This window comes from Brassica napus, chromosome C2, assembly GCF_020379485.1.
Source record: "Brassica napus cultivar Da-Ae chromosome C2, Da-Ae, whole genome shotgun sequence".
Lineage (NCBI taxonomy): Eukaryota > Viridiplantae > Streptophyta > Magnoliopsida > Brassicales > Brassicaceae > Brassica > Brassica napus.
In genome coordinates, this window is record NC_063445.1 from 10,212,333 (window position 1) to 10,229,357 (window position 17,025).

At 37.4% G+C, this 17,025-nt stretch overlaps 2 protein-coding genes across 3 annotated transcripts; one reads left to right on the forward strand and one right to left on the reverse strand.

The window, feature by feature from the left end:
* Positions 1-205: 205 nt before the first annotated feature.
* Positions 206-2,248, forward strand: LOC125581538. The gene is made up of 7 exons (XM_048747170.1): positions 206-291; positions 356-485; positions 560-679; positions 766-942; positions 1,049-1,270; positions 1,348-1,610; positions 1,858-2,248. Exons 1-7 carry the CDS (start codon positions 206-208, stop codon positions 2,246-2,248), a joined length of 1,389 nt encoding a protein of 462 aa, XP_048603127.1.
* Positions 2,249-5,545: 3,297 nt separating this feature from the next.
* LOC106380451 (kinesin-like protein KIN-14N) lies at positions 5,546-10,577 on the reverse strand. 2 transcript variants are annotated; one of them, XM_013820210.3, is made up of 17 exons: positions 10,327-10,577; positions 9,860-10,135; positions 9,253-9,397; positions 9,065-9,174; positions 8,881-9,000; positions 8,602-8,805; positions 8,162-8,338; positions 8,006-8,080; positions 7,776-7,922; positions 7,552-7,690; positions 7,350-7,459; positions 6,960-7,121; positions 6,673-6,881; positions 6,512-6,593; positions 6,319-6,423; positions 6,138-6,242; positions 5,546-6,053 (listed from the first exon to the last, which is right to left on the reverse strand). In XM_013820210.3, the coding sequence occupies exons 2-17, from the start codon at positions 10,052-10,054 to the stop codon at positions 5,874-5,876; spliced, it is 2,265 nt and encodes a 754-aa protein (XP_013675664.1). In that variant the 5' UTR covers positions 10,055-10,135; positions 10,327-10,577; the 3' UTR covers positions 5,546-5,873. The 2 variants fall into 2 exon arrangements, with proteins under 2 accessions (XP_013675664.1, XP_013675663.1); XM_013820209.3 differs by having other exon boundaries at positions 10,221-10,564.
* Between the last annotated feature and the right edge of the window lie 6,448 nt (positions 10,578-17,025).

A 17,025-nucleotide genomic window follows, 5' to 3' on the forward strand; every position in this document is an offset into this window, starting at 1 on the left:
TTACAGGTCTCATGATGATCAGACCCGGCCTCGACAGCGTCGTGGTCGTGGTGGTACGGGGAGCCAGTCTCGGGATTCCAGCCATTTTCAGGATTCCCCTTCGCCCCACAGCTCCAACCATACATCTCCCTCTGCTGCACCCGCTCATGCTCCTCTCGCTCCCGCTGCTGCATCCGCTCCTGTTCCTCCGGGTCCTCCGGGAGTGATGAGGGTTGCGGAGTTGGTTCAACAGCCCGGTCGTGACCATCTTCCGTATCTCACTCCGTATCCACATGGACGGGGTCAAACATGGTAATTAAACATTTTTTTTTCTTTAAATTTGGATTCATTATTAACCGTTTGTTCTTTTAATAAGGTTCAACCGATCCGGGAACGGGATCAGCGCATGGATCAACCGTATGATGTACTCGGCCCTCGACAGTGGACATCCGACTTTCACTCACTTCCCAACCGACAAGCAGGTTCTGTGGTTTCGTCAGTTTGCGGTAAGTATTCTAATTTTTTACTTATATTTTTAATCTTTAATATAAATTTTCTACTAATTGTGTTTTTTTTTCAGCAAGAGTTCAACTGGAATTCCGATGAGACGCTCTTTATCTATCACCACTTCGTCCATAAAGTAATGGACAACTATGGGAAGCAGATCCACGAGTGGAAGAAGAAGTGGGAAATCAATAAGGTTCGATTTAATTTATTAAACAATTTTTTAATTTATTAAACTATTTTTTAATTTATTAAACTTTTTCTTTTTTTTTTAATTAAAAGGTCCCAAAGTCGATGAACGACACGGTCTGGAAGGAGTTGTGTGCGCATTGGGATAAGGAGGAGACGAAAGAAACTTCTTCCACCAACTCCACCAACCGCAGGAGCGACCGTAAAGGGAAGGGCATCTACAAGCATAACTTGGGTGCTCAATCTATTGCCACTCTCGGAGATCGCATGGTAAGTTCAACCGCTTTTTCTTCAATTATTTGAGTTTCAGAATTTAAATTTATTGTGCATTTCTTCTAATTTCTAATGTTTCTTTAATTTTATGTTTTTTTTCAAGGCGGAAGAAAATGATGGCGAGCCGGTCGATGATCTCGCCCTAATGAGGAGGGCGTATACCAACAAGAAGACCGGCCAGATTGATGACGGTCTTGTGAGGGACGTGGTCGACCTGGTCCAAACTCAGGTGGTAGACGAAGTGTCTCAGCTTCAAACCGAGGATGACGCTTCGACGGCTTCGACCAACTTGTCCCGGTTTCGAATCAACGAAATCGTTGAATCCGTAAGTTCTTTTTTTTTTAAAGTTCAATTCATTTATTTCTTGGTTTAAATTTCTAAATTTGGCTTTTTTCTATTCAGTCGGTTCCAAAGAAGAAGGGACGTTTGTTCGGTTTGGGTCGTCGCACCCGGTCGGTTCCTCCTTCTTCTGCACCACCGCCCTTTGTTGATCCAGAAGTACTTACGGCTCAGTTGAAGGACAAAGATGATCGAATATCTTTGTTGGAGACCCAGATGGCGGCTCAACAGGCGGGCTATGAGGCACAGAGGAGGCTGAACCAGCAAATGATGGAGATGATGCAGAGGATGTACCCGAACGAGGTGTTCCCGGACGTGCCAGACCCGTAGTTTTTTTTTTCCCCAATCTCGGAATGTTTTATTTTTATTTGTGAAACTTTGAATATTAATTAATATGATTTCAATTTTACTTTTAATTTCATATTTTCGAATTTAAATTTCAGAAATTTTATTTTTTCAAAAAAATTAATATTTTTTACATTCCGAGGAAATTAATTATATTTTTCACTAGATCGATCGATGCGTTTTTTTAAAAAAATATAGCGAGGGACATTTCCCTCGGAATTTTCCGAGGGACAACTCCCTCGGAAAATTCCGAGGAACGGATCCCTCGGAATATACCGAGGGAACAGTTCCTCGGAATAAACCGAGGAAAAAGTCCGTCGGTATACTCCTATCGATCGATGTATATATGTCCAAACACGCATCGATCGATGAACTTCCGAGGAATTATCCCGACGAAGTTCTACCTCGGTATATTCCGAGGACTTTTCCGACAAACAAGGGATCCTCGGAATTTCCTCGGAAATTTATTTCCTCGGAATTCCGTCGGAAAATTCCGAGGGATTTCAGAGGAAAAAAGAAATTCCGAGGAATTATTTCCGACGACGTGTTTCGTCGGAATTTCGTCGGAATAACGATATTCCGACGAAATTCCGACGATTTTTTCCCTCAGAATCCTTGATGTTTTCTTGTAGTGTATTATGTGTTTTGTGTGATAATAATGGTATACTAATGGCATGGGTGGTGTACCAGCAGCGTTTGCGGTTGCGGTTCCGGATGGTTGCGGTTTTAAGCGGTTTATACGACTGGCACTGCGGTTAGAAATTGGTGTGTTTGCGGGATCGTATGACTAGTTAACCACCAAATACAACATCGGTTAAATAATAAATTAACAATATTAACATTTTATATAATTATAAAAATATTAAACATCATAATATTATAATAAATATAATTGTAGAATTATATTTTCAAATTTTTAAAAATTATAGAAAATATTTTTATTTTAAAAATTTATGATATAAATTAAAATATAATAGATGTATTTTAGTATTTCTATTATTTCAATTTAAAATTTTTACTTTTATTTTTTATATTTGTTTTTTATATTGTTTTTTTTAAAGAAAAAAATTACCTTTCCGGAACTGCCTGCAATAACAAATGGTAGCTGGAACCAACTTTTGAATTTAAGAGATTTAGAGCGGTTTGAAGCGGTTTAGAATGGTTTGAGTGATTGTTGTAAATGCCAACAAACGCAACCAACCGCAAAATCTGTGTTTGCGGGTGGTAGCGGAAAAACCAGTCATGCTCTAAATAGATTGGTTGGTATTCTATAGTTGTAGAATTTTAATGTAAAATTTAGTTTGGAGGCTTTTTGGATGTAGTTGTATATGATGTAGCTATATGAATTAAATGATGAAAAAACGTTAAAATGAAAAGATATTTCTAAAGCAATATTTTGTTTTTACAGCTTAGTAAATAATGTTTTAAGAAAAAAAATTGCAAAAATTATTATTTTTTACTTTTGTTTTAACTTTAAAAACTAGATAAAGCATGATTAGTAATTTTTTGTGATTTTTTGAAACAAGTAATTTTTATGGCTGTTAATAGTTAATAGAAATTAAATAAAGCTATAAACATTAGCTACATCTCAACCGGAAAACATACATTACATGTCGCGATATGTTCGATCTATATATCAAGTATATCGTCCCCGTTCGATACGATAGCTTTTTTTTTGAAAAAAAGAGATTTATCATGTTTTTTTTGTTAGTGGTATAGGCACATGCAACGTCATTAGAAAAACGGTACATTTCCATGCATGACTTAAAAGAGTTTGGTAAATATACTTTAAAAACAGGAAAGTATACGAATGTTAACCATCAATTTTTACATAATAGAGTATGATCCTATCAACTAGATAACTCTTTTGTAGCTCTCTCCCAGGCACAGACATCGAGGCGCCGTTTCGTTCGTCGTTTCCTGACGCCGGTGGAGTCGAGGCTCGCCGGCGTCGCCTTTATTCATCATCTTCTTCACCTCTGTTCATCCTCTGCTCCTCCTATGTTTCCTCCTTCGTTGTTATCAAGCTCTCGTCTCTGTTTCGTACCGGTATGTGTCTCTTCTCCAAGGAGATCCGGTCACCTTGCTCAAGCTTCACCTCTTCTCGCCTTCACCGCAACCTTGACGACTCTGTGACCTCACGCTCCAGAGTTGTGTGCCAAGAAGCTTTAAAGATGATTTTCATAAGCTCCAATATTGAGCTTCAGATCTATGGCCTCAAGCTTGTCTCCCTCCGCACGTACGAATGTACCGGATCTACTCAGTCCGTGGATGAGCTCACCGGATCTGTTCGACTTTCTCCTGTCGCCACCATTCCTCGTCTTACCGTCGCCACCACTCCTCCTCTCACCGTGGATGCTGAACTTACAAGATCTGGTCGGCTCTCTTCCACCGCATCTCCATCTCCCCCGACTGAAACGACTTCACCACCGTGGGTCTATCGCCTTCCTCACTTAGAAAGAGTAACCGTCAGCCGTGTGCTCGTTCCTCCGCCGCACTGTGTCTTCGCTTCACCAAACCGGAAAGAAGCTCCGAGAATCCATCTCGCACGGGAACTTGACTGTTCCGATGGGATTAAACCTCCACCACCTGATGCTCAGCGCCCATCACCTAATGCTGACTCACGCTCTATCATGTTCTTTAAGTTTGTTGACTTGTCCGCTCTGTCATCAAGCTTCATTATTTTCAGAGTCACCGTTAAGGTGAAGGCGATTCCTGTGTCGGATTTGTCTACAGGCTTGCGGTTTGGCTTAGGTTTCAGTGAGAGCTATGAGTATCGATACGGTAATATCGGAGTCCTCCCTCTCAGCCTGACCTCAGCTCCCATCCCCCGTTGAATATCAGTTTTAATTATCTCAATAGGAGTCTCTTTTTACTCTGGAATGAGGACGTTGTGCTCTCTTTGATGCTCTTTTTACCTCAGTTTGAGGATGTTGCAGGCTTTGTGGGTTTCTTCATGAAACTCTATTTACCTCAGTATGAGGATATTACACTGTGGTGTACCAGTTTCTTACCCAAGTATGAGGTTATTTGGACCTTTGCCTTTGTGGTTTTGGTTTCAATTATTTCAGGTTTACTCAGTTGGCAGTGGTGGTCTTCTTCACAGCTTTCAGACTTCATAAAGCATGGCTTTGTTGCCTCTATGTTTGTAGCTGTAAGGTCCCCAGTTGTTCATGTTAAAATCCTTCCGACTGATTTGGTGAATGGAATGTGGCTTAAAGCTTTTAAAATTGGAGGTTTTGGATGGTCTATCTATGGAAAGGGGGAAGCCCTTGACTCCCAAGGCTCCTCTATCAGTTTGAGCGCAGGTTCGTCCCTTGCCAACGAAGCTGGAAAAATGATTGAAGCTCTTCAATCAGCAAAGACTCGTAGACTCTCAAATCTTCAGTTAACTTTGGACTCTATTGTCCTTTTCTCTGCCATGCGTTCATGGTTGGACATGATTAAGATCACAAGTCTTCTTTTCAGAAACCTTGTCACTTTTTTCACTCCACTATCTTGTACTTTTAATAAATGCGCAGCCACTTGTTTTGCTGCTGCTTTCACAATGAGTGTTGTATCCAAACTATGTTCTTTGATTACTCAGTTCTGAGTTTATGAAAGGAAATCTTTGACAAAAAAAAAAAGAGTATGATCCTATCACTGTCAACTTTTTCCTTTTCTCAAAAAAATTCACACACCAATACCACATACTGTACAAATCGAAAATTTGTTGATAACACCGACTCAATAACCTTAATAACAAAAGTAACTACTCGACTACAAGTTGAATTGTTTGTACATAATGAGAGCCGTGCCAAAGTTGGTGAATGGCTGAATGCCATAACCATTAATAAAAAATCCAAGTTCTGACAAAAATATTAAAAAGCAAACATTGTAATCTAAAGTAAGAGTATAAAATTTGATGTTTCACAAGTTTTAGTTCAGACCAACCATAATCACTAGTCTCAATTTTTGATCAAACATTAACATTAGACTTTTACACCAGGTTCACTGATCAATAACAAAGAGAAATTAACGTTGTGAACCCCAGAAAGAAAGAAAAAACCTGAATCCAAACACAAGCTAAACCAAACAACATGTATATAAAAATGCTAAACCAAACTATACACAGATTACAACCAAAAGGTCTTTGTGTGTGTTTTCCTGTTAGAATCATCTCATCCTTCCATCCAAAAGTACAAACATTCATGTAATTAACTTAGAGAATAATGCCTTCAGCTTCACACATCTTTCTGTTTCTCTCATCCAAGACTCAAACGATCCAATGGTTTGATAATGTTAGTCTGCCTACGCGGAGTTCCAATCTCACAAGCATTCACTCTCGCTGCAAATCTAAGCGAGCAGAGAGACTCACCGGTTGAAGAAGATTCAGGAGCAATGTTCACAAACATCAGCGTCTTTGAGTCACCTCCTAAGCAAGGCTGATCATTACAAATGAAAACATAGTTTCATCATCAGACACAAAGTATTTTGATAATATGTGTGTTTTGTAAAGTAGTAAGTACCTGGAGAAGATAAGTCAGCTTCGAGTTTCGGAATGGAACATGATCATCTTTCTTTGCTAAGGCAAAGATGACATCACCAAGAGACGACAAGCTTTTGTTGATTGCCTAAAGAAAGAATGTTTACTTAGCTACAGTTACAAGAATCATAATGTTGTTTTATGTCTTTCTTTAAAGAGCTTACTTGAGTTTCTTTAAGTCTATCACCGGTTGATCCACTCTTGGACAAACGCTCACTCCCCGCAAGATCAATCAGGTTCAAGACCCCTTGTACTTGCTGCTCAGTGCTCTGTAAGAACAAGAGCACAAAACAGTTTGGTTTATAAAACAGAAGCCAAGCTCTGCAAGAAAAAAGGACCAGCTTAGTTAATAGATACCTCGTTAACACCTGAGATTCTTAACGTGAAAACGAAATGGCTTCTTGAAGACTGCTCGTTCATCTGAGTCTTCCCCACCGATCTAGAAAAGGAAAGAAAAGAAACCAACGTTTATAAAACCATAACCCATCTGTTAATGGGTTTCACTTTTAGCTGTTCACCTGTTACGAGCAGCGTGGTCCAAGAGGAATGAAACCTCTCGGGAGCTTTTAACATCCAATATAGTAAGCTCAGCGACATGTGTGTTCCCATGAGCATCATGTTTAATAGCATGTTTCTGTGGAGATACACCGTTGTCTGTTCTCACTGCTTCTTTGTTTGTCGACAAGAGATCTCTGATCGTTTCATTGTATATCTCCAACATAGAAACCTACGCACATGAAACAAGACTAGGTAAGTTACATATTGATTTTAACCAAAAGGATGTATCTTACTTATTGCTACTTACCTGCAATTCGTACTTCCAACCTTGAGATCTAAGAGACTGCCTCGTCTCAAATATTTGCTCCAAACATCTTGGGATCAGTCCTTTCTCCTCAGCATTCCCTGGCTTACCCATCATTGTGTAAGTCTTACCCGAACCGGTTTGTCCATATGCAAAAATGCACACCTGCAAAATGAATTAGTATCAGCTTAATGCAACAAACAGACCAATTGGTCTAGTGGTAAAGGAGTGTCTAGTAGGCATTCCGCTTCTCGAGTTTAATATTTGTTGAGAGAGACTATTTAATTTACATTGTTTGGATTCCAGGCAAAGAGGTGAAACAATCTTTTTTTTTTCTTAGCAAAAAAAAAAAGCAACAAACAGCATAATAGAATTTGTTTCCATTTACATTACCTTGTAACCATCAAGAGCACTTTGAACGAGTTGAGAGATCTCTATGAAAACGTCTTCTTGTGTTGTATTAGGCAGAAACACCTTATCAAATGTGAACGAATGCTTTTGCGCTGTCCATAGCAAACACACACAACAACAAATGTTTTTTTAAATAAAACTGTGTCATTTCCACAAGAGCCAGAGGTTTTAATTAGTTTCATACCATTTTGCATCAAGTCAATACCGCGACCAAGTAGTTCTAGAGATGCTGGGTAAGATATGGTCTTCCCCTCATCACCGTTGTTCTCTCCTGGTAATAGAGGTCTAACTCTACAGAACACACGTATGTTCCCTTTCAGTTCCTGTAAGATGAGAGACAAAACAGTGATCAGGCTTCAGGCATAGCTTACACAAATGGTGGCAGAGGTTACTTAAAGAGGATCATACAAGAATAGTATTGTGTAGCTTCTTCCTTAGTTTCTCTCCTTCAACGAGTTTAAGCTCTGCTTCTTCCACGCGGCTTTTGAGATCGATAATGGTTTGCTTCTGGTCTTCAAACTCGTTCATTTTCTCAAATGTAGTTAGATCAGACATCTAATAAACCATAAAAAAATCAAAAATGGTATCAGAAAACTTGGAAAAAATATAATGCAGCCACTTGAGAAATGTGATGAAACCTGAAGTCTCCTATCACAAGATACTAGTCGGTCTTGCAACTCCTGTATCTGGTTACTCTGGGAAGAACAAGTGGTCTGGACCAAAAATTTTAAATCATCTTAGTAGAAAATAATCTGCAGTAGATCTTGGCAAGAAGATATGAAAGTATAGGCAACCTCGAGCTCGGTTATGGTGTCTTTGAAGTCATTGTACTTGTTTGCCTCAGTTTGTAAGGTTTTTAGTTCTGTTAAGTGGTAATCACGTTCATCTTTAGCCTGCTGAAGCTCCACCTTGAGACTCGCAACTTCGTTTACCAATTCAGCTTTCTGCTTCATGATATCATCTTGAGAAGCCTAGCCAAGAAAAGAAACAAGACACACAATCATATTCTGATGACTACTTAACATATATTATCTACTGGACGAATTAAAATGGAGTATGAACCAGAGGTCATCAGCTCAATTCGAAAGGACCTGACAATTGTGTCAGAGGTCCCCAGTTCCGCTGGGACAAAACTAATATTACATGATGTGGTTTCGGACCTCAAGGATTACATGTTTCTGCCCAAAACTCCTTGTATTAAAAATAAATAAATAAATAATAATGTATGAAACACCTTAGAAGCAGCAAGCTGATCCTGCAATGCTGAGAATTGACCCTTCAAGTTGCCAATGTTCTCAACAATCTCAGTCCTTTCTTTCTCGCCGCGTTTCATAGTTTCATGAGCTTCATCAAGGTCACCTTGTAGCTTGCTGTTATACAGCTGCAAGCTTGAGTTATACTCTTGCAACAGTTTGTACATGTCATTTACTGATTGTATCTGAACAAAAACCCACAAAAAGTCATTAGGTGACATTTTTCTGATCCTCTTTTTTTTTTTATTGAGTTTACTGACCCTTTGATTAGCCGTTTGAAGCTCTCCTTGTGCTTTTCCTAGCTCTTCTGTGAGACCAGATTGTGCCTTTTCAACAGCATGTCTTGCTTCTTTCTCTTTTACAAGAGAATCATTTGCAGCCTAAAAGCAAATTAAAAACATCAGACAACAAGTGTTTTAAACTAGAAACTAGCAGCTTTCTTACCAATTTCTCTGTTTGTTCCTTAGCAAGTTGGATTTGAGCAGATTCAAAATTCTTCCTCAGTACCTCAATGATCATATTAAGCTCCTCTTCTTTGTGTTTCAAGCTAGCCTCTGTCATCAAATTGCAATAATTTTGAAGTTTAATATCCCAAAACTTCAACAAACTAAACTCAAGTTTGCAAAACGCACCCATATCAGCACAATGCTTCTCATTCAATACCAAAGCGTTCTTCAACTTCTCTTGCTCAAAAGCGTAGTCCAGCTCAAGTTCTTGAAACCATCTGATGCAAAGTCTAAGTCTTTTTATATATTCCATCATGTTCTCGCATCTCTCCTGCAAAACCAACCACCAAACCAAGGTGAAAATTCAAAATTCTCAGACCAAAAATGGTCAAACACATAAACAAAAAGTCTTTAATGCTCTTATCAAACAGACAAAAACTATTTTGTCCCCACAAGTTGTCTTATAACATTTCAAATCTTCTTCAAAACCCCAACAGATCCAATGAGAAAAGTCAGTAAGCAAACTAAAAGTGAACCACAAAGGATCAACACATAAAACAAAGTCTTCAATGCTAATGCCAACTAAAGGTCCCACAAAATGTCTTATAACAATTAAATCTTCTTCAAAATGAACCAACAAGAAAAGCCAGTAAAACTATTTAAAACTCAAAACTTCTTTAATCAAGATTTATTAACTTAAACTCTTTGGTATTAAGAATCCTAATTGATATGCTTATCCATGACCACAACACTATCAAATTCAAACATCAGTCATATTATCAAAGGTAGAAACCTTGTAGTTGAACTTGCTCTTGTACTTGATTCGCTCATTAAGAAGAGCTTCAACGTCTTCTCTTGTGAACTCAACCTGACCACATTCAGATCCCGCCGTGCTCACCGGAGCACTGTCCGGCGTCAGATCTTTAGACCCATTCGCCACCGGAAAAGCTGACCGGATTCTTCCATTGTTTGCCATCGTCCCCACCATAACAGAGGAAGACTTGTTCTCTCTTCTTGTTAATTAACTTCTTCAAGTGTCTCTCTCTTTTCTACCAATCGAAGTATAAACCTGCAACAAAGGGTAGAGATCTTTAGACATTAATATAAATGATAAATTGAGTAAAAAGATTTAAATGAAGGAAAAGGAAGGAAACCCGTGAAGATGGTGTAACTAAAACATTGATTTGAACGAGAAACAGAGCATTTTGAGGATAAAGATTGAGACTTTAAGAGAGAAGAATGAAAAGTAAAGAAACCCACTGATCTTAAAGAATGAATGTGGAAGACATGTTAAGATTTGCGAGAGCTGTTGAGAGTGGAGGAACACGAAATATTGAAAAGAAAGGATCTTTGAGCATTTAAGAGGGTCTTTGTAATAAAGGATTTGGGTTTAGATATGGAGGCACGTTTCAGTTCTGTTCTTCTGGACCTCTGGTCTCTTCTTGCTGCTGCTGTGGCAACTTGTTTTCTATATTTGTTGTTTTGAATGTTCAAAGAGAGAGAGAGAGAGAGAGAGAGAGGTGAGAGAGATGAACGTGGGGCCGTTGATTGGATCTGAAGTCACCCGAGGTGATGCAATCACAGCCGTTGCTTTGTTAAGCAGCAAACAGATGGACCAAAGGGCAGTGTGGGTAAGGTAAGTGGACTTGATTATGACTTTAATCCATACATCCAAATAATTAGTTAATTCTGATTAGTAACACAGAAAACATAACATTCCTTAAAACAGGGATTTTATGTCAAGAAAAAAATAAACAATAGTTTGCAAAATATTCATTATGAAAAATATTTTCTAAATTGTAAAAATAAATCATCTAGGATTTTTTCTTCAGTTAAAAATTAGTTTACACAAGTATTTATTTGTATTTTCTTTCCAAACAGATTTTTAAAAATATTTTAAAAATATGTATCTAATAAATAGAACACACAAGTAAAAACCATATTCATAAAAAAGGTTAAATGATATATATATATATATATATCAAATTTTTGTAAGTTATTTTAAATATCATTATTTATGTTTAATTTTCAAAAATAAGAATTTTTGAAACTATCCTTGTATATTCAACTAATTAGCCCAATTTTATATTATGTTATAATTTAATACTCTATCTATTTTTTTATTTGACATTGTAGACTTGTGCATACAAATTAAGAAAACATTTAATTTTGTATATTTCATATACAAAAACATGAAATATACACTTAACCATATTTCAATCAATAGAAAAATAAACTACATAATATAAAGAGTCATATAACATGTAAAGTTAATAGATTTTGTATTAAATTTGAAAATGTCATTTACTTTGAAATATTAAAAAATTTCTAAAACGTTATTTATTTATTTTCTTAAAAGAAAAATCAGTTATTAAAAATGAAGAGAATATTGTTTAGTACTCTTTCCATTTTTAATTGTAAATAATTTTACTTAAAAACATATCATTTAATCAATTAATTCAACCAATTATAAAAAATCTAATATTATTTCATTGATCACACAATATCCAATAAATAAAAAAAAAGTATTAAAATATATAAACTACTTATATTATAAGATAAACTATTTTTGATAAAACTATTTATGGTTGCAAACAGAGAGAGTATACGTTTTGATATTTAAGAGAAAGGAAAAAACTCAAAATGAGTCAAAGCCCAAAAATTTAGATGGAATCTTCTTGTTTGGTTTTAAACAAGATGTAAAATACGTTACCATATGCTGTATCGGTAATCTCACATATTTAAAACGACTTAAGAACAAAAATTAAGAAAAGCTAACAATAACGTGTCGGCAAAATGTGATATGTCAACATTTATAGACAATAGATTCCTTTCAGGAAAAATGGATATTTTATTTTACCGAAATTACCCTTAGCATCGTTTCAAATTGCTAAAAGTAGTCACGTTTTCTGGTTTGAAAAGGTATGGGCTAAAATTGTCCGAATGAAAAATTGTCTTTTGTCGTATAGAGTTCTTTAGATTCTGTCTCGAACCCTGACGAGATGTCAAATTTCATGTGAAATTCTTATGGTCCGAGGGGTCCGAGGAGCAAGGGAGCAAGCTCTATTGGCAGTTGAAATATCGTCGTTGATGAGGTTATGAAATTGACGTAATTGAAGTACGTTTGGGACGGATCGGCTATCTGAACAATTTTAAGATATCTGGATCAGGATTTTTATTTGGCGGATCCATAATTTTACTATCTTTATCCAGATCCGGGGTTCGTGATATCCGGATGTCGGATATCCTTCTAAAAACTATAATATCTGAATCCGGATTTGGATCCGTAAAATAAATAAAAATAATATTAATATATATAAAATATTAACAATAATTTCAAAATAGAAATATATATAATGTTTTTAATTATTTCTATGTATAATATTACAAAATATACATAAAATTTATATATACTATTATAAAAATGAAAATATATTAAATAAAATTAGTTTTTATATATAGATATTACTATTTTGAAATAGTTATTAATAAAATTTACGGATCCGGATATCCGGACTAAAAAACAAGATATCTGGATCCGGATTCGGCTTTGACGGATCCAACATTTTACTATCCGGATCCGGATCCGGATTCGGCCTCTCCGGATATCCAGATTCGGTCTCTCCGGATATCCGGATTTTTGGATCGGATCCGGATCGGATTTCGGATCGAATATGAATCTCGGATAAAAGTTTCAGACCTACTCTTAAGCATTGAATTAAAACGAAATTTTATGGTAGATCATATTACTATAGCTTTGGGGGTTCAAAAAAGGTAAATTGTATGATGTCAAGAAAAGAGGGTAAAATGTATATCATTTTATATATCAGCAATTCAAAATAAATAAATGAATGTTGCTTTTTTGGTTAGTTAATGGTTGACAAAGAATCATTTAGTGCATTCGAGACTCACTATAATCATTTTTAACTTTATACACTCTAGTTACATTCTTAAAGTTAGCAATTCTTTTGTCTGTTTAGCACCATAATGTTGCAAACTTTTTTATTCACCTTTTACAATTTGAAGCCATTATTGTAACTAATTTTTTTATTATTGAGATGGGTTTTGAACTTTGCGCATTTTATACAGATATTAAAATGAAAAAAATATATGTACCTAGATAACGCACATACTGATAGGGGTGAGTTCGTATACCCATTCGAGTTCGGATCGGATATTTCAGATTTTTGGATATTTCGGTATAAGGATATAGAACCCGTTTGGGTATTTATGTACTTCAGGCCGGGTTCGTGTATTTTAGTTCGAGTTCAGTTATTTCACATCGGATTCGGATATTTAGAGTTTGAAAGAAAAAATTAAAATTTTCATTTTTAAGTTTTTTGTATATAAAAGTATAACTTTCACCTAACTGATATTTTTTTTATTTCTAATAGATTGAATGATTAATAGATTTGGAGATAACATTTCAAAAATAAAAAGACATTATTTTTAAATTTTGGATGTAACTTTTGTTAATACATGAAATAAAAAGCTTGACATGCATTTTAAGTGAGTATCAAATCATTTTGTCTGTAATTATATGTAAATTATATGATTTTAAAGTATATGTAACATCAATATAAAATATTTTAAATAAAATATTTTAAATAAGCTAAAAATATAAGGTTGAGTATACATATGTTCGGTTATGTTCAGATATCTATTCGGGTTTGGATATTACCGTTCAGATTTGAATATCTAATTTCTCCTAAATCAATACCCGCTTAGGTATTTTATTATTTCCATTCGGTTTTTGGTTCAAGTTTTTCGGATCGGGTTCGGATACGAGTTCGGTATCGGATAAAATGTCCAGGCCTAGGTACTGATACTACTTCATGCAAAGGTGATTAATAGGGTGATGCAAGGATCTCGCCAAATCTGAAATAGTCAAACTGTATCATGTAAATTACAATAAACTAATATAATTTTTTTTTGTCGACGCCCATCTTCTAAGATCAAGTGGTAGTCGGGTTTGAGTCGTTCTGAAGAGACGCTCTGTCCGGCTGGGTCTGGTCTATATGGGAAAAGAGAACACAGTTACATCTTGCCTCCTTGGCGAGAGAATCTACACGAGAATTTCTTGTCCTCGGTATATGGCCGATACTAAACTTCAAGAAGTCGGATCGTAGAAGTCGGAAGGAAACTAACTCGGAGGCAAAGGTCGGCCAGTCAGTAGGGTTAGCAATCATATCCACCAGGTCAGAACAGTCTGTCTCGATATGAATCACGGTGTACTGCAACTCTCGTAAACAGGACATCGCCCATATGAGTCATTCCATCTCTGCATGGAGGGCTGATAGGCTTTTCCTACAACCTTGTAGTCCAAATCTTTCGACTCCCATTTGATCCTTGTAGAACAACCCGAAGCCACTAACCGTGCTATTATCAATCCATGATGCATCGATTTGGCAGGTCAGACTTTGGGGGTCCGCAGGAAGAGTCGAAACCAGCGACGGAGTAGGATGTTGCTCCTCTTCTTCTCCCTCCTCAAGTACATTCGCTTTCCTCCAACATTCAGCTTCAAGGGAAGCTAGCTGGAGGGTATCAAATGGTGAGATATCCTTACCATTGAAGAATTTATCATTGCGAGCCTTCCAAATGTACCATAAAATCCATGAAAAAGTCTCAATAAGTGGTTCCATAGAGGCCACGTTTCTCTTCTTCCAAAAAAGGAAGTTCATGTTTTGATAAACAGAAGTACTCGGGAAGTAACCCGGAAGGGACAAATAGTCTGATAAAGCCCACACCTGGAGAGCCGGGGGGCATTCAAAGAGGAGGTGATTAATGGTTTCCTCAGAGTCACCGCATCTAAGACAGCTCCTATCGGTGCCCAAGTGTCTATAGGCAAGTCTTTCGGTTGTAGCAATACATCCTGTCAAAGCTTGCCACATAAAGTGTTTCATCTTCCCAGGAGCGGGGATACTCCACACATGGCTCTGTAAACCAGTGATACTCGGTTGTACAATCTAGGCTTCATCATCACACAATTTAGTCTTCTGTAAACGTTGATATCCTAATTTTACTGAGTAAACGCCCGATTTTGTAAAGTTCCACGCGTACCCATCCATAGACCATGTATTACTTGGTCGTAGTTTGAGTATTTCCTGCTCCGTCGGTTCAGCTGTAAGAGTGTCATTTGTTGAAGCTGAAACTTTATTTTTTATGAAGCGCAAAGAAGCGTCCATATCTGTAGGTATAGAGGTAGAGAAGAGATCTTGGAAATATTCGACAGCCACCTTTTTTATTCTCCGATCGCTCTCTACCATCCTGCCCTCTTTATCCTTGATACAAATGACCCGATTCCTAGCTCGTCTTTGTTTTGTGATCCCATGATGGAATTTTGTATTTTTATCACCGGCTCGATGCAATTGTGTTCTACTTTTTTGTTGCCAGTATTCGTCCTCTTCTGTGAAAGCGGTGATAAGTTGACGTCGTAGATCATCTAGCTCCTCCAAAGTAATATGGTCATCTTCATGGGCTAGATCAATTTTATTTTTCAGCTCTTCAATAAGTCTTGCTGAATTTTTCGGATTATTCTTTCGCCAAGAAATTATGTTTCGTCGGCAAGAGGCTACTTTATGGTGAAAGTCCATATCATGGGCTTCACTGAAAGGGCCCCATCCTGAAACAATTGCCTCCTTAAATCCGGGTTTCCCCAGACATCTTTTGTCAAATCTAAAACTCTTCTTCGATCTTCTGTATACGGATTGTATACGTGCTAACACTGGTCGGTGATCTGATCCCCAAAGCTGTAAGAACTCCACATTTGTGGCCGGGAAGAGTAAGTGCCATTCTTCATTCGCCACGACTCTGTCTAATTTACATTTGACTTTTCCGGATCGTCTCCTTCCCACCCACGAAAACGAGTTTCCCTTATATGGAAAAGCAAGCATCCCATAGTTATCCTGCATGGTGCGGAAGGGGAGGAAAGAATTTTCCGGTCTCCTCCTTCCTCCTCTCTTTTCATGGTTTCCTGTAATCTCGTTGAAGTCACCAATCATAAACCAAGCTTGGCTCTGGTTTAAACTCATTCATGTTAGTCGCTCCCAAACCAAATCACGATTTCTTATAGCCGGATCACCATAAACAAAGGTCATATAGATAACATGTCCTTCAAAAGTAGATTCAATATCAATCATGTGCTCATCCGCATACAAAATAGAAACAACAGGATCATCCATATAAAAAAAGAGCTAAACCACTGTTGCGACCACGTGGATCGACGGTGTAGACTCGATCATAACCATAAGAAGCTTGCACATCTTGCAAAAAAGATCGATTGTTTTTTATCTCCGATAAAAATAAAAAGCCTAGGTAGAAAACAATGATGAAGTTCTTGAAGATGTTCCTTTGTCAATGGAGCTCCAGCTCCTTGACAATTCCAAGCAATAGTATTCATCACGGGACTTTCGGTGGCCTTCCGCTTGCCACTTTAGAGTTGGTGTTCTTTGGTAATACTGCCTCTCGGGCTTTTCTCTGATTAGCTGAGGGAGATGGGCCTGGCTGTTTTACTTTTGATCCATTTGGCCCAGTGCCTGTTGTGAGGGACTTTGGAGAGCCAAACCCAGCTTTGAGATTACGTTGTCTTAGTGAAACTCCAAAGGTCGAAGGACTACGCGACCCTCTTTTGTTCTTCATCGACGCCGAAGAAACTGAGAAATGATCCGATGAAGAACTGTCCCCTTTCGTAGGAGTCTTATTCTTTGAGTCGACAGTGGATTCAACCACCTTGCCCGAGCCAGAGCCGTCTGTGATTTCTAGAGTTGCTCCTCTGTCAGTCCTTTTGATTCTAGAATCGTCGATTTGGAGGTGTTTCTCGTTCTCAATCCGTAGCTCCTCGCCAAGTAGATCATCCTCCTCCATCAAATCAATATCTTCTTCTACAAAATCATTGCCATCTACATTCCCAAAGTCATTCTCATCATCCAACGAGTCTTCTTCTTCCAGGATTCTCTCAGT